Source organism: Rhinichthys klamathensis, unplaced genomic scaffold (genome assembly GCF_029890125.1).
Source record: "Rhinichthys klamathensis goyatoka isolate OS25496 unplaced genomic scaffold, OSU_Roscu_1.1 h1tg000411l_1, whole genome shotgun sequence".
Taxonomy (NCBI): Eukaryota; Metazoa; Chordata; class Actinopteri; order Cypriniformes; family Leuciscidae; genus Rhinichthys; species Rhinichthys klamathensis.
The window spans coordinates 19,535-32,500 of record NW_026606911.1 but is presented as its reverse complement, the minus strand read 5'-3'; the positions used below and the strand labels follow the sequence as shown (position 1 = coordinate 32,500).

The 12,966-nt window shown below is 38.5% G+C and overlaps 1 protein-coding gene across 1 annotated transcript in view; it reads left to right on the top strand.

Annotated features, from left to right (window-relative positions):
• The window catches only part of sspo (SCO-spondin), a 163,365-nt gene that overhangs the window by 132,906 nt on the left and 17,493 nt on the right, over positions 1 to 12,966 (top strand). The window contains exons 90-99 of the mRNA XM_056234974.1: positions 832 to 987; positions 3,739 to 3,863; positions 4,666 to 4,802; positions 5,415 to 5,461; positions 5,601 to 5,804; positions 7,401 to 7,562; positions 8,289 to 8,405; positions 10,612 to 10,750; positions 11,523 to 11,719; positions 12,427 to 12,597. Coding sequence (XP_056090949.1) covers positions 832 to 987; positions 3,739 to 3,863; positions 4,666 to 4,802; positions 5,415 to 5,461; positions 5,601 to 5,804; positions 7,401 to 7,562; positions 8,289 to 8,405; positions 10,612 to 10,750; positions 11,523 to 11,719; positions 12,427 to 12,597 — 1,455 coding nt within the window. The remainder of the gene's footprint in view (positions 1 to 831; positions 988 to 3,738; positions 3,864 to 4,665; positions 4,803 to 5,414; positions 5,462 to 5,600; positions 5,805 to 7,400; positions 7,563 to 8,288; positions 8,406 to 10,611; positions 10,751 to 11,522; positions 11,720 to 12,426; positions 12,598 to 12,966) is intronic.

Sequence of the window (12,966 nt, the reverse complement as noted above, 5' to 3'; positions counted from 1 at the left end):
TTAATTTAAAATTATTAAAAAAGAAAGAAAGATCAAAAGACATCCAAAATTAAACAAAAATGTTGAACTTAGCAAATAAATGCATATTTAATTAGACAATGCCTCATTTTTATATTTAAACATAAAACTTGTAATACAGAATTTAATGTCTTAATGTACTGTGATTAAATAGCTGGTATACAGGTATAGTGATATCTATTATTTAAAATTTTACTCGACTTAAAGTCCCCCTGTAGTCGATCATTTCACCCCTTAAAACTCATCTTTGATCACCAAAATGACATATTTAAATGTTTTTGCCTTAAAATAACCTTAAAATATCTTGAATGCAACTCCACACCCTTGCCTCATTTAGTATGCGCGGTTCTATGAATATGCAGATGAGCCCCGCCTCCACTCACTCGCTCAGCTCAGAGATCCACTGGTTGACGATCACACGTTGATCTGATTGGTTACAAGGTCGTTTGTGACGTCAGAAACACCAGCGATTTCAAACCGTGTTTTTGAGACTGTCTTTGGTTCACTGCAGTTTTAAGCAGAAAATACTCAGCAATGCTGTCGACTTATGAACTTACACATGGTGTGTCTTAAAGCGTATTAAAAACACCACATAGACACATAAACAACATTAAAAGCAGGATTATCACCACAGGGGGACTTTAAATTCGGCATGAAACTGACGTTACTCCAGTCTTTTCTTCCCTATTGTAGGAGGGATGTTAACGAATGACGTTCACTTATAAATCATTTATAATACACCTTGCAACATTCTGTAATAAAAATACGAATTGTCAATTGATTTTTAACTGTGTTCCCCGTTCTCTCCGTCAGCCTGTCCGATGTCAGAATGGAGTGTGTGGAGCGAGTGTTCGTGTGTGTCTCAGTATCAGCAGAGGTTTCGTGCGCCGCTCGTGTCGGCCAGTAGAGCGCAGAACTGCAGAGATCTGGAGCTCCAGAGCCGGCCCTGCACACCTGACCACTGCCACGGTGTGTGTGAACAGCCTCACACACACACACACACTGCAATACCAGGGTGCCAGGGTTTGAAATGAGCTTTTTCACTCATCTAAATGTTTACGTTACCGGCCATTCAGAGCTTCTACCAGCCCCAAAAATTAAAAAAATAAACCATGTTAACTACGTCACAGCTATAATTATTATATAGTGTATAATTATTTTGTATATATAAATACACGCACATGCATGTATATATTTAAGAAAAATGTGTTATTAATATATAAAATATTTATATTAATATATAATATTAATTATGTATAAATATATATAAAGTATATACATGCAAATATTTCTTAAATATATACATGCATGTGTGTGTATTTATATATACAAAATAATTATACACACTACACACACATATATTATGTAAACACAAACTTTTATTTTGGATGCGATTAATCGCGATTAATCGTTTGACAGCCCTAATATATATTAGGGATGGCCCGATACCGATACTGGCATCGGGGATCGGGCCGATACTGTCCTAATATACTCGTACTCGTACTCATAAATATTCGCCGATACCACGCACCGATACCACGTACATTTTGCGAAACGAAACTGGCCGCCGCGAGTGCTTTGTCGAGGTGAACTGAGGCATAGGAAAGTATAATGTCGGCGGTTTGGGCTCATTTCAAGATAAGGGATGATGACAACAGCAAGGCAGACTGTGAGTTATGTTCAGCTAAGGTGTCGAGAGGAGGGAAAGAAAGTACATCGTTTAACACCAGCAATCTAATTAAACATCTGAAGACGCATCATAGATCTGATGGCCGAGCGCGCGCGCGGGCGGTAATGCACTCACTCTGTGTGTGCGGGTTACGGGAGAATAAAACGATTCGCGGGACTCCCGCAAACTAGAAATATCTATGAATAATACATAAAAACTAAAAGATTTTTATTCATCTCTTGCATAAAAGCAACAAGAACAACTACAACAAAATAGAAACGATTTACAGGCCAGAGTTTCTATTCATAACATGGTTACAGCGTTGAGCGATGTAGCCAATCACAGACATATGTGTTGATTTCTTGAACGCAATGGCCAATCAGAAGCATTTAAGATAGACTCCCCTCACCGCTCAAAACGGACTTTTTTGTTCAGTGCTGAATTCTGTATGCTGGCAAATCCTCTAATTATAACAAACAAAGTGTGGATATTATGAAAGATTTATTGTGCAGTCAGCTTCATTGATAATAACAGAGATGTGTGAGATCGCGATGAACTGTCAGCTTTTAGGATTTATTAAGGGAGCGCTCTTTGCGCGCATTCAGTCATGCCAGAGTAGCCTGCTTGCTTTTATGTTAAATTAACAGTGGTTTGTGTGTTAATACATTTATTATTTTACTAATTTTTATTTATTTTTAGACTTGTTAAAACAAGCAGAGAAGAAAATAAAAACAGTCTTCTAACCTGTGTTCTAAAATAGTCGTCTTTTCTGGGAGCCTATTACTTTTGCGGTAGAAATATCGGTATCGGTACTCGGTATCGGCAAGTACACAAATGTAAATACTCGTACTCGTATCGGTTTGAAAAAAAATGGTATCGGGCCATCCCTAATATATATATATATATATTATAAAATTTGGATTTTAGACATTAATTTCTTATTCAAACAAAATCCTGTCATCCAGCTTCTCCTCTTCCTCTTTCATCCTTTTCTCAAAAATACGGTACAAAGAACATCAAAGAAATGTAGGATGTTGGAAAATAACATGTAGTTTATGTTCACCAAATGCTGTTTAATCTTCACTATTGCTTCAATGCAAACGCTGAAGCGTGGCGTTATCTGTAGCGTAGTGACGTGTGTGTTCGAGTGAGCAGAGATGAGCAGATTCTGCAATACGCTGTGTTTAATATATCATGAGGACTCACGAGTATTTGCGCTAAATCTGCGCAGATTTGTTTCACACGAACTTCCCAGCAAAGTGAGTAAATATAATAAGTTACACGCCAAATTGGCTCGTGATTCGACAGCGTTTCCCGTATTTGGCGGGTGTTCGTTTCAAACCCTGATGGTACTCTGACAAATAAAGCGTGGTACTGAGAGATTACCATTCAAATCCCTTTTAGCACTACAAACACAAGAACACAATGTACATAATACAGTGTATGAAAACCAATTCAACAAGAATCATTCAAAAGTTCACAGTGGTGTTTGAGTGATATTTGGCACCCTTTTTCAAAGTCTAGATTTTGTGCTCTACTAGAACAGGTTTTCCTGGTTGAATGTTGATTATTCTCCTCATATTCTCCATTGTTGCGGCTCCTCTCTTCCCAGTCTGTCAGTAACGCTCTGTTTACTTCCTGTCTCTATGAAGCCCCTCCTCCTGAAAGCACAATGTGCTCTGATTGGTCGGCTGGATCAGTGTGTTGTAATTGGTCGAGCGCTTCGAGTGTGTTTGGGAAATGTCCCGCCCCTTTCCATAACCGCCAGTTTAACACACTACTGACTAACTCAACCAGGCCCCGCCCCTTTATTCTGCGTATGAATTATTATAATGAGGAATATTGTGACGTGATCGTTCCCGGAAGAAACTCAAGACTACAATGGAGGCGTTTCAGGAGTTCAGAAACACTGACACTGATATAGAGAAGAACTGGAGCTTTCTCATGATCACACACTGAAGAGATGAAGATGTGAAATATCATTATAGATCATCTTTTATTGTGCTGTTTGTTTGTTCTTTCAATCCTATATTGATCTGTATGTGTGTTAGATTGTGAGAAGCCGTTCCTGTTCTCTGAATGTGGATCTCCCTGTGAGAAACACTGTGATCTGTTGGGTCAAACACACACGTGTGTGTCCCGTCAGAACTGCACAGCCGGCTGCTTCTGTCCCGAGGTTCGTCTTAACCAACACAAACACAAACACACATTAAGATTTCATTAAAGGGACAGTTCACCCAAAAATGATCATGTTGTTCCAAACCTGTATGAGTTTCTTTCTTCTGATGAACACAAAAGAAGAGCTTTTATAATCAAACAGTTGATTGGACCCCATTCACTTCCATAGTATTTTTTCCCCATTCTCCAGAAGTCAATGGGGTCCAATCAACTGTTTGATTATAAAAGCTCTTCTTTTGTGTTCAGAAGAAAGAAACTCATTAGGAACAGCTTGAGGTCGAGTAAATGATGACAGAATTAAACAATTTTGGGTGAACTGTCTCTTTAATACTTCACTATAAGGTCTCATTTTGTAAATATTAGAAATAATGACAAATATATATTTTACAGCAATTAATCTAATACAATTGTTCAGTTTTAGTTTATGTTAGTCCACAGTGAATTACCTGATGTTAACAGATTTTATAAACGTATTAGTAAATGTTGAAATTACAGTTGACTAAGACTAATAAATGCTGTAGAAGAATTGCTTATGAAAAATAATGTACTTAACTAAAAGTCTAAAGTGTTACCAGATTCTCACAAAATAGGGAAAAAAACATTTAAAAATGAGTGATTAAATAACTAATTAAATACTGGAATATTGTTAAATTTTCCTACGTAACATGTGAGAACAAATGTTTTTTTATGTACTGGGATGATTTTTTAAGCCGTGTACAGAGAGATTGAGACGAACACTGTATGAGATCTTGTCAGTCGTGTACGGAGAGATTGAGGTTGCGAGTGCTCGTCTTCTTCAGGGTCTCCTGCATCAGAACGGATCGTGTGTTCCTCAGGATCAGTGTGGATGTGTTCAGCTTCTCCATCAGGACTCAGACAAACCTGTGGCCATCACTGTCCAGCAGGGGGCGCTGGTGACCATCGGCTGCAGTACATGGTGCTCTATCTATCTATCGTTCTATCTATCTATCTATCTATCTATCTATCTATCTATCTATCTATCTATCTATCTATCTATCTATCTATCTATCTATCTATCTATCTATCTATCTATCTATCTGTCTATCTATCTATCGTTCTATCTATCTATCTATCTATCTATCTATCTATCTATCTATCTATCTATCTATCTATCTATCTATCTATCTATCTATCTATCTATCTATCTATCTATCTGTCTGTCTAAATATATTAAATATGTATTGAATAAATAAATATTTTTATTTATATCCTATCATATATTTCGTACTATATATTTATGTATAATATAATACATATATAGAGCTGTATTAGCTATCCAGGACTATTACTTTTGTAATAAATAAATAATTTGTGCTATCATGTTTAAACCAGTTCTGTTTAATTCTCATAATATATTTACATAGAAAGTAACCATCAAACAAAACACCCAAAACACCCTCGAAACTGCACAGCAACACTGTTATAGCGAGATTTATTCTTGCAAACAACACACATTTTCTTCAGAGAATGCAAACATCCAGTCTTTTATATGCGTGTGTGTGTGTGTGTGTGTGTGTGTGTGTTTCAGTCTTTGCCACGACGGCTCTCTTCAGTGTGATTTACAGGAATGTGAAGGTAAATCTCCTCTATTTATAACCGTATAACTCATTCAGCGTCTGTTCCTTACTTTACTCCCAGATCACATCGTCTGGAATCGAATAACACTGTTCTGACTCTTCATAAATAAATCACAATCTCTCTCTCTCTTTCACAGTGATGGTCAGTGAGTGGTCAGAATGGACCTCTTGCTCTCCGTGTATCCCAGCATCCTCTGCTCTCCCCGGTCTGGTGTCGCTCCAGAGGCGGTACCGGGCCTGTCTGGATGTGGACTCTGGGCTTCCGGTCCGCGGGAGAGAGAGTGAGTGTGACGAGGCGCTCGAGGAAGAGAGGATCTGTCCACAGCCTGACATTTGCACCGGTGGGTCGCCTGTTGTTGCCATAGTAACACTTCATCAAACGGTTCCTGTTTTTATTTTTTATTTCTTTAATCAAACGGTTCCTGTATTGTAGTCTCAGACGTCTGACCGGCTTTAAAGCAGGAACTAAAGGGCAGCGGATCGGTGGGCGGCATTGAACACTATAAACAAAACACACTCGCACTGGATGGAAACGTTTCTGTCCAACGACTTGGCTTGGCTCATGAATATTAATTAGTTGATGTGAAACAGTGTAATTATCGTTAACTTAGGGGCTGTTTACACGACACCGTTTTCAACCAAAAACGTACAACTTTTTATGCGTTTTGGCCGTTTGTTTACACGACTAATGGCGTTTTGGGCACAAAGTTTTGAAAACGGTCTCCGTGTAAACGACAAAAACGTGAATCTCTGAAGACGATGACGTCATGCACATGTGTATAACGTGTTCAGTCTATAGTGTTTCACCGCCATCTACTGGCCTGGCAGCAGAACACAGCGCTTTTAGTCGTTTTCGCGGATCCGTGTGAATGTGGATCGTTTTGACAATGGTGTCGTCTGTACGCGTAAACTCAAAGGAAAAACTTCTCCATTTTAAGCATATCGTGTAAACGTACCCATAAACTGTTAAAAAACATTTTTGTTAATTAAAAATAAGCTGAAATAAAGTTAAATTATTTATATTCAGGACTCATTTTTAATCATAAAGTTAATTTAATTGTAAAAAATGTAATTCCTATTGTTTTACATTAATAAGTGCAGTTACTAATAATATTACATGTTTGGATATTTGACATTAAAGCACTGAGCTTGAATTGAAATGCAGATAAAATGAACTTTTATAAACAACAGTAATGTGAATATATATTGCTAATAAGTGCTAAATAAGTCAAAAAGTGTTCCTCTGCCGCCATCTACTGATTATATTGGTAATTTCTCAATTCTATTCTTTTTTAGATACAAGTGTTTGTTTGCCATGAAGATTTAGTTTTTCCACATCTTCAAACTTTTAGTTTTACAAATCATAACATAAAAAAAAAACATTAAAACTGGGTAATATTTCAACTTTGAAGTGCTGGAAAAAGTGTGAAGTGTTTGAATTTCACTCTTAAAAGGTTGTACGAACCCTGAGATGAATAATGTAAAAACATTTGACTATTTCTGCCACAATACCATGGTTACAGTTAGTGTTACGTTACATCCATGGTGATTTGTGGATTGAAAAGCCTTCTTTAACTTGTTCATTCATGGCACAGTTTCTCTGGTGTCCACATCAGTGCTGTCTGATCTGATATGGTTTATAACAGAGAATTGTGCTTTACTTCTCTTTATATCTCGCAGCGATGTTATTAATACTGCTGTGTTATTCAAATGGATCTTGGATTGCCTTGACAAAGTTGACGCATTAAAATGACTAACTTGAAATTAATAAAAAGCTAAAACTGAAAGAAAAATAAGTTAAACCTGAATAGTAATATTTTTTTTAAAAAAATTAAAAAATGGCCAGTCCAGGAAATTGCGATGTCATCTTGACCTCATTAATATTCATGAGGTAAGCTCGGTGTCATGAAGTCGCTGTCTGCTGTGTGTTTGCTCAGATCTGTGTCACTGGAGCTCATGGAGCGCGTGGAGTGTGTGTAAAGACCCCTGCAGTGGCGGATACCGCCAGCGAGAGCGCCGACCTCTGACCTCTGACCCCGGACCTCACTGCAGGAACCTACAGACACAGTCCCAGAGCTGCAACACGGGCCTCTGTCCTGGTACACACACATACACCGCATTTAGATGTTCATTATACTGGATGTGTGCTATATACATACATACATTTATTTTTGAAACACACACACACACACACACACACACACAAATACAATGTAAAATGTATATATTTATATATATATATATATATATTCAGAAATTGATTTATAAATATTTATAATTTAATTTAATTAATTATCATATATAATTATCATATAATTAATGATAATATAAATTGTTATATTGTTAAATATTAATAGATAAACCGTTTAAAATGTATATCCTATTTTTATTTAAATCCTACTGTATGATATATTTCCTGTTTATATATAGTATAATAAAGCTGTAATAACTAGCCAGGGCCACAACTTTCACTTCTATAATAAATACTCTGGTTAATTTGCGGATGCTTTGAGTGTTCGTGTTATAAGCAGTTCTGCTGAATCCTCATAATGCAAGAACACAGATTCAGTTTGGACCACCTTATAGTTCATTTAGTTTTCCTATAGTATAAATTACATTTTAAAATATATTCAAATAGAAATCAGTTATTTTACATTTCATAATATATTTCACAATATTTCTGGTTTTTATATATTTTAAATCAAATAAATGCAGCTTTGGTGAGCAGAAGAGACTTCTTCTAAAAACATTAAAAATCTGACCAATCAAAACCTTTAGAACGGCAGTGTATATAAACCATATGTGATGTTTTCATCCAATCACAGGAGAGCATTGTGAGGACAGAGGGCGTGTCTTTGACGACTCCTGTGCCAATCAGTGTCCCCGCAGCTGCGCTGACCTCTGGGGTCACGTCCAGTGTCTGCAGGGCTCCTGTCATCCAGGTACACATTTACATTTAGTCATTTAAAGGGTCATATGATGGTTTAAAAGAACATTATTGTGTGTGTTTGGTTTAATGCAGTGTGTTTACACGGTTCTAGGTTAAAAAAGTCATTATTTGACACATACTGTACATTATTGTTGCTCCTCTATGCCCCGTCTTTCTGAAACGCGTCGATTTTTACAAAGCTCATCGTTCTGAAAAGTGCGGTGTGCTCTGATTGGCCAGCGATCCAGTGCATTGTGATTGGGCCAAAAACCTTAAGTGTGTAACATCAGCTTTCAAAGCAATAATGACAGGTGATAATATCGGTACTACAGCTATCCATTCGAGCCCGAATCATTCTGAACCGGAAAATGCAGATAACCAAGCTGATCGATCAACTTTGCCAACGCTACTGGACCATAACATATCAGATTGGTAAGGTTGTATTTCATTGTGGGCATAATTACTGATTATAATGACTTATACTATCTTTTTACGGGGGGCACGATATGTAAACATAAAACCATGTCTGCATTTGTGATCGTAGAAACGGCAAGCAAGCGCTACTCTATACTACTCAAAACTCGCATTTGAATAGTCAGGAGCAAATTCTTAAAATATGAAAACATACTTACAGGCTTTGAGTCAGAAGCACCAGACTGTGTTTGCAAAGATGTAGTTGCCCCACTTTCTAGAAGGCTTTGTGCACAGCCGGCCCTGTACTCTCACAGGTTCTCCTCTGAAAAATGTGCAGCACACTGTCGAATAATTTGGTTGTACTGTTCTGGAACAGTGTTATTACTAAATAAAGCGTAAGCACTGTTTTCTAATTGTGTCCTCCTTTGGAAGGCAGTTTGTCCAAAGCGACTTACAAATGAGGACTAAAGCAAGCGAGTCATCGTGAAGAGGCAAGACAACACAAGAAGTGCTCAAAATACAAAGCTCAGGCATTGCTTAGAGTAGCGTAAGCCAGACAAGGGAGGATTAAAGGAAAGATTTTTATTTATTATTTTATTTTTAATTAAGAGGTTGAAGGGGTCATCTGATGCCCATTTTCCTCAATGGTTGTGTAAAACAGCCTTTTACCTCCTCAAGAACAGCTCTGTTCACAGCGACCCGTATCGGTGCATGTCTCTTTAAATGCTAATGAGCAACTGCCCCCCCCCCCCCCCCCCCCTCTTACGTGAGGCCCCCCTCGGCGTAAAATATGCCGAAATATTCAAATACAGGAAATATGCTAATACGGGAAATATGCTAATACAGGAAATATGCTAATACAGGAAATATTCTAATACGGGAAATATGCTAATACAGGAAATATGCTAATACAGGAAATATTCTAATACGGGAAATATGCTAATACAGGAAATATGCTAATACGGGAAATATGCTAATACAGGAAATATGCTAATACGGGAAATATGCTAATACGGGAAATATGCTAATACAGGAAATATGCTAATACAGGGAATGTGCTAATACAGGAAATATGCTAATACAGGAAATATTCTAATACGGGAAATATGCTAATACAGGAAATATGCTAATACGGGAAATATGCTAATACGGGAAATATGCTAATACAGGAAATATGCTAATACAGGAAATATTCTAATACGGGAAATATGCTAATACAGGAAATATTCTAATACAGGAAATATGCTAATACAGGAAATATTCTAATACGGGAAATATGCTAATACAGGAAAATGCTAATACGGGAAATATTCTAATACGGGAAATATGCTAATACGGGAACTATTCTAATACGGGAAATATGCTAATACAGGAAATATTCTAATACGGGAAATATGCTAATACGGGAAATATTCTAATTCGGGAAATATGCTAATACGGGAAATATGCTAATGCAGGAAATATGCTAATACGGGACAGTCCGTCAGCAGTTGTGGGCGGCGCATGAGCAATATGACATCATATTGCTCAGAAAATCCAGACGGCTTGATTATTGAGTGTTTAGACTTTTTGAGGACAAAAAAAAATGAGTGTATGTATTTGTATCATTGTATGGCGGTTGTGTCCACACACTGCACACACACATTTATATGCAAAACACCAAATAAAGTGAATTTTGCATCCGATGACCCCTTTAAGTGGAGATCGTTCCACCAGCATGGAACCGTGAATGAGAGAGGATGTTCTGGAGAGTGATTTTGTATCGGTGTGACCTCTGACCTCAGTGTGTGTGTCGTGTGCCGCAGGGTGTCGGTGTACAGATGGCCGGCTGTTGCAGGACGGAGTGTGTGTGCGAGTGGACGAATGTCGCTGTGGGGTTCCAGTGGAGAACGGGACGCTAGAGATCCGGCCCGGAGACAACATCACCGTCAGCTGCAACACCTGGTCAGAGGACATCATCTATCATAGCTTCACCTCAGCCCTCAACCTCCTTATGAACATTTAGGAGAAAATGTAGTGTTCATCGGAGGGGTCCAAGACCAGGACTTTTGTCGCACTTCAACCACGAACACACAGAAAAACAATTTAATGGATTCGAGAAGTTTTGAGAAATTTCAAAAAGTAACAAATCTGGAATGCAAGGAATGCTTCAGTACACATAGAAAACCCTAAAAATGCTCAAAAGTCAAACTAAAAATGCTAAAACTTTACCAAAAAATTATTTTATAATGTTTACATGTGTATCTGAATGCACACTGAAGTGAACTGACTTTAGGACCCAGAGGAACAGCTCGTTTGCTCCATATAGAGCTATAAGCCCATCCAGAGTCATGAAATATCATCTTATATTATTTATTTTCCACATGAGGTCGGCAAAGACACACAATGTTAGATATTTAGAGCTGAATTAAAAGGTTTAGGCATGAAATTGTGAGTAATTTTGAATTTAAGTTGAAAGAATGTGAGGAATGTGCTAAAATTACTAATTTATTGATTTAAATCTAGTCATTTAAAGGTAAAAACAAAAAACAATCTCCAAACAAATGGCCTTAAGAAATTGAAAAAATATTATCAGAATGAAATAAAATAAGCTTTCTGGACGTAAAAAAAAAAAATAAAGTATAATTTTAGGGTTTCGCGTCATTTTTATCCGGAAGGGAAGGATGAGGACACTTATAACAAGTTCTTGCACAAATCCCAATCTCTCTCTCTGCAGTGTGTGTGTCAACGGCTCTCTGGCGTGTTCTGACCGGGTGTGTCCGGTCTACGGTCCGTGGGGATCGTGGAGTGTGTGTTCGGTCTCGTGTGGGACGGGGCAGAGGACACGCAGACGGACCTGCACACACACACCTGGAGGACCGGCTTGCACTGACACCCTTCAGAGGGAAATCTGCTCACGGGCGCCCTGTCCAGGTGAAGCTACTGTCACTAACACTACATGATTACTCACAAATACATGCTAAATTATGGATCTATACAGTGTTAAACTGTCACAAAACAGTCCCCCTGTAGTCAATAATTTTATCCCTTAAAACTCACCAAAATTACATATTTAAGCATTTTTTTCGCGTGGATAAAAATTCTTCATGTCTTAAAATATCTTGAATGTAACTCGACACCCTTGCCTCATTTAGTATGCGCGGTTCTATGAATATGCAAATGAGCCCCGCCTCCACTCACTCCCTCAGCTCAGAGATCCACTGGTTGACGATCACACGTTGATCTGATTGGTTACAAGGTCGTTTGTGACGTCAGAAACACCAGCGATTTCAAACCGTGTTTTTGAGACTGTCTTTGGTTCACTGCAGTTTTAAGGAGGAAATACTCAGCAATGCTGTCGACTTATGAACTTACACATGGTGTGTCTTAAAGCAGATTAAAAACACCACATACACACATAAACAACATTAAAAGCTGGATTCTCACCACAGGGGGACTTTAAATAAAATTATTATGTGTATTATTATATATAGTATATATATATAAACACACACACACATACTCGTGCTGTAAGCCGACTCTGTGGTGAGCGAGTGGTCATCTATGTAAGTGTGTGTGTGTGTGTGTGTGTTTTTTAATGTTTTTGAGATTGACGTGTATTATTCTGTGTGTGCTGTTAGCCGACTGTGTGTTGAGCGATTGGTCGTCCTGGAGCGACTGCAGCGCCTCCTGTGGCGGAGGAGTGTCACTGCGCAGGAAGACGGTCCTTCAGGAACCAGAACCAGGGGGTCCGACCTGCTCCGGGCCCCTCGAACAACACTCCGCGTGCAACACTAACAACTGCCTGCCTGGTACAGCTATACACACACACACACACACACACACACACACACACACACACACAATCACTCACTCACACACACACACACGCACGCACGCACGCACGCACACACACACACACACACACACACTCACGCACACTGTGAGGACCTGCTCCAGGCCCCTCGAACAACACACCGCGTGCAACACTAACAACTGCCTGCCTGGTATATGAAATACAGCTATACACACACTCACACACACGCACACACACTCACTCACTCACACACTCACTCACTCACTCACACACTCACTCACACACTCACTCTTACACTCACACACACACACTCACTCACTCTCTCACTCACACACACACACACACTCACAGACGCGCGCACACA